Source organism: Solanum tuberosum, unplaced genomic scaffold, assembly GCF_000226075.1.
Source record: "Solanum tuberosum cultivar DM 1-3 516 R44 unplaced genomic scaffold, SolTub_3.0 scf00354, whole genome shotgun sequence".
NCBI classification, from domain to species: domain Eukaryota; kingdom Viridiplantae; phylum Streptophyta; class Magnoliopsida; order Solanales; family Solanaceae; genus Solanum; species Solanum tuberosum.
The window spans coordinates 17,075-19,067 of NW_006239278.1; the positions used below are offsets into that span (position 1 = coordinate 17,075).

Consider the following 1,993-nt stretch of genomic DNA (forward strand, 5'->3'; position numbering starts at 1 on the left):
TTTTAGTGAAATCATTAAATTACACAAAACGAATTTGGAGAATTAAAAAAGAACATTTATAACCATTTCAATTTAAATAAAAAGGAAATTAAATTACAAAAGAAATTTAGGAAAAGGAATAAGGGGATAGTTTAGTCATTTAGGGATCTTATCCGAGGTTTGTTAAACCTTGGATTAGTTATCCCTCCATTTTCTAGGGATAAGATAAGACCACATATGGTGGATAAGCAATCCATGGATTAAATTAAATAAAGTAACCAAACAATGTATTAGATGGATTAAATTTTAATCCATGGATTATTTTATCTAATACCGCCAACCAAACGGGTCCTTAAACTTTTATAAACTAGAACAAATAGACACATGAGTCCTACGTGATGTAATACACATAGGACCCAAATGGACGCATGTGTCTATTTGTTCGAGTTTACACAAGTTCAAGTGTATACCTGTGCACACCCTAAGTTGGAGGACATAAATATAAAATGAGGTCAAGTTAAAAGACATATTTATGTATTATGCGTATAAATAAATATATAAAGTCACAACCGTTCAACACAAATACACAGTTTGAGCAAAAGGTGTGTTTGGCATGTGGGGGAAACATGACATATCCATCTCCCTCACTAACAAATTGGTAAACGTCAAAGTTAAATGACCAAACACAAGTCTTCCATTGATTTGGGACCCAAAGGAGTAATATTGGTAATGAAAAGTTCACAAAGCTTCAATAATTGCATTTACTCAACAATAATTGTGAAGTCTCAGCTGAACCTGAGTAATACACAAATGTCTAAAGGAAACTCTCAGCTTAAACATCCAATGCTTGGAAGATCAACTGTCCTGATTCTGCTTGTGGCGATATCCGTAACATAAGACACCCTTTTCATTTAAACACCGATCCAAAATATTGTCATTTATTAGGATTTGAATTAGCTTGTGAAGGTAACCAAACAGTTATATGGTTATCCTCCAAGAAGTTGCTCGTTCAAGGCATCGACTATATTAATCAGACAATTCACTTGGTAGATCCGACTTTACAAACAGATGATCTATGTTCTCTCATACCTTCTAAGCTTACTACCTTTTACAATAACATTTATTTCTTCGGGTTATACTTTTACGCATCAGAGCGTAGAGTAGCAGCGCCTATTTTCATGTTCAACTGTCCATCTGCTGTTAATGATTCGACATTTGTGGAAATTAGTGGCTGCAAAATAAGCAGATACACTTATTTAAAGATTGGAGAGATGAAAGTCTCTGAAGTGAGTGATGGATGCAGAGCAGAATATATAGGCTTCACCTCATGGCCTAATATTAACAACATTTCCCGTTCTGATATTCATCAAGCAATTCTCTACGGATATGGGTTTTCTTATTCTTCGTGGGGTAACATTCTTTTATATCCTCTATATGTAAGAAACTAGGAAATCAATGAATCACCATTTCATCAAAAAACTTAAGCGGTTAGAGAGAGCACACTTTTATTATTTAATTATATTCTCAACATTCACTCACTACAGTTTAATTTTTGTAGGTTTATTGGAATTCAAATTAGGTGAGGACTCAAACTTTTATCTAAAATATTTGCACTTTAATCTATCCAGATATCGCTCGGCTGCTTCTGTTTTTCGTGTGTAAGCTCTTATATATCCCTTTAGCAATCTATATGTTATTTGGATGGACGCAGATTAACATTCCATTGATCATGTGTTTTATCATCTCTGTGGTTCGTTATGACTTCTCAAACGTGCAGTGTATTCGGGAGCAAAAATTGTGATCGGCCTTCCGTTAGTAATTGCATTTCTGGTGTACAAATTCAAAAGGAGGCATTTGTCAATGTATGATACGATTGAAGGATTTTTGCAAACACAAAACAATTTCATGCAAATCAGATATAATTACTCCAACATAAAGAGAATGACAAGAGGATTCAAAGAGAAATTAGGCGAGGGGGGGTTATGGAACTGTGTACAAAGGAAAGCTTCAAAGT

At 34.3% G+C, this 1,993-nt stretch overlaps 1 protein-coding gene across 1 annotated transcript in view; it reads left to right on the forward strand.

Annotated features, from left to right (window-relative positions):
- The window catches only part of LOC102594173 (uncharacterized), a 3,107-nt gene extending 1,128 nt beyond the window's left edge, over positions 1-1,979 (forward strand). The window contains exons 2-4 of the mRNA XM_006361376.2: positions 818-1,389; positions 1,538-1,637; positions 1,757-1,979. Of these exons, the coding sequence (XP_006361438.2) occupies positions 818-1,389; positions 1,538-1,637; positions 1,757-1,847 (763 nt within the window). The 3' untranslated portion in view covers positions 1,848-1,979. The remainder of the gene's footprint in view (positions 1-817; positions 1,390-1,537; positions 1,638-1,756) is intronic.
- The last annotated feature ends 14 nt before the right edge of the window (positions 1,980-1,993 follow it).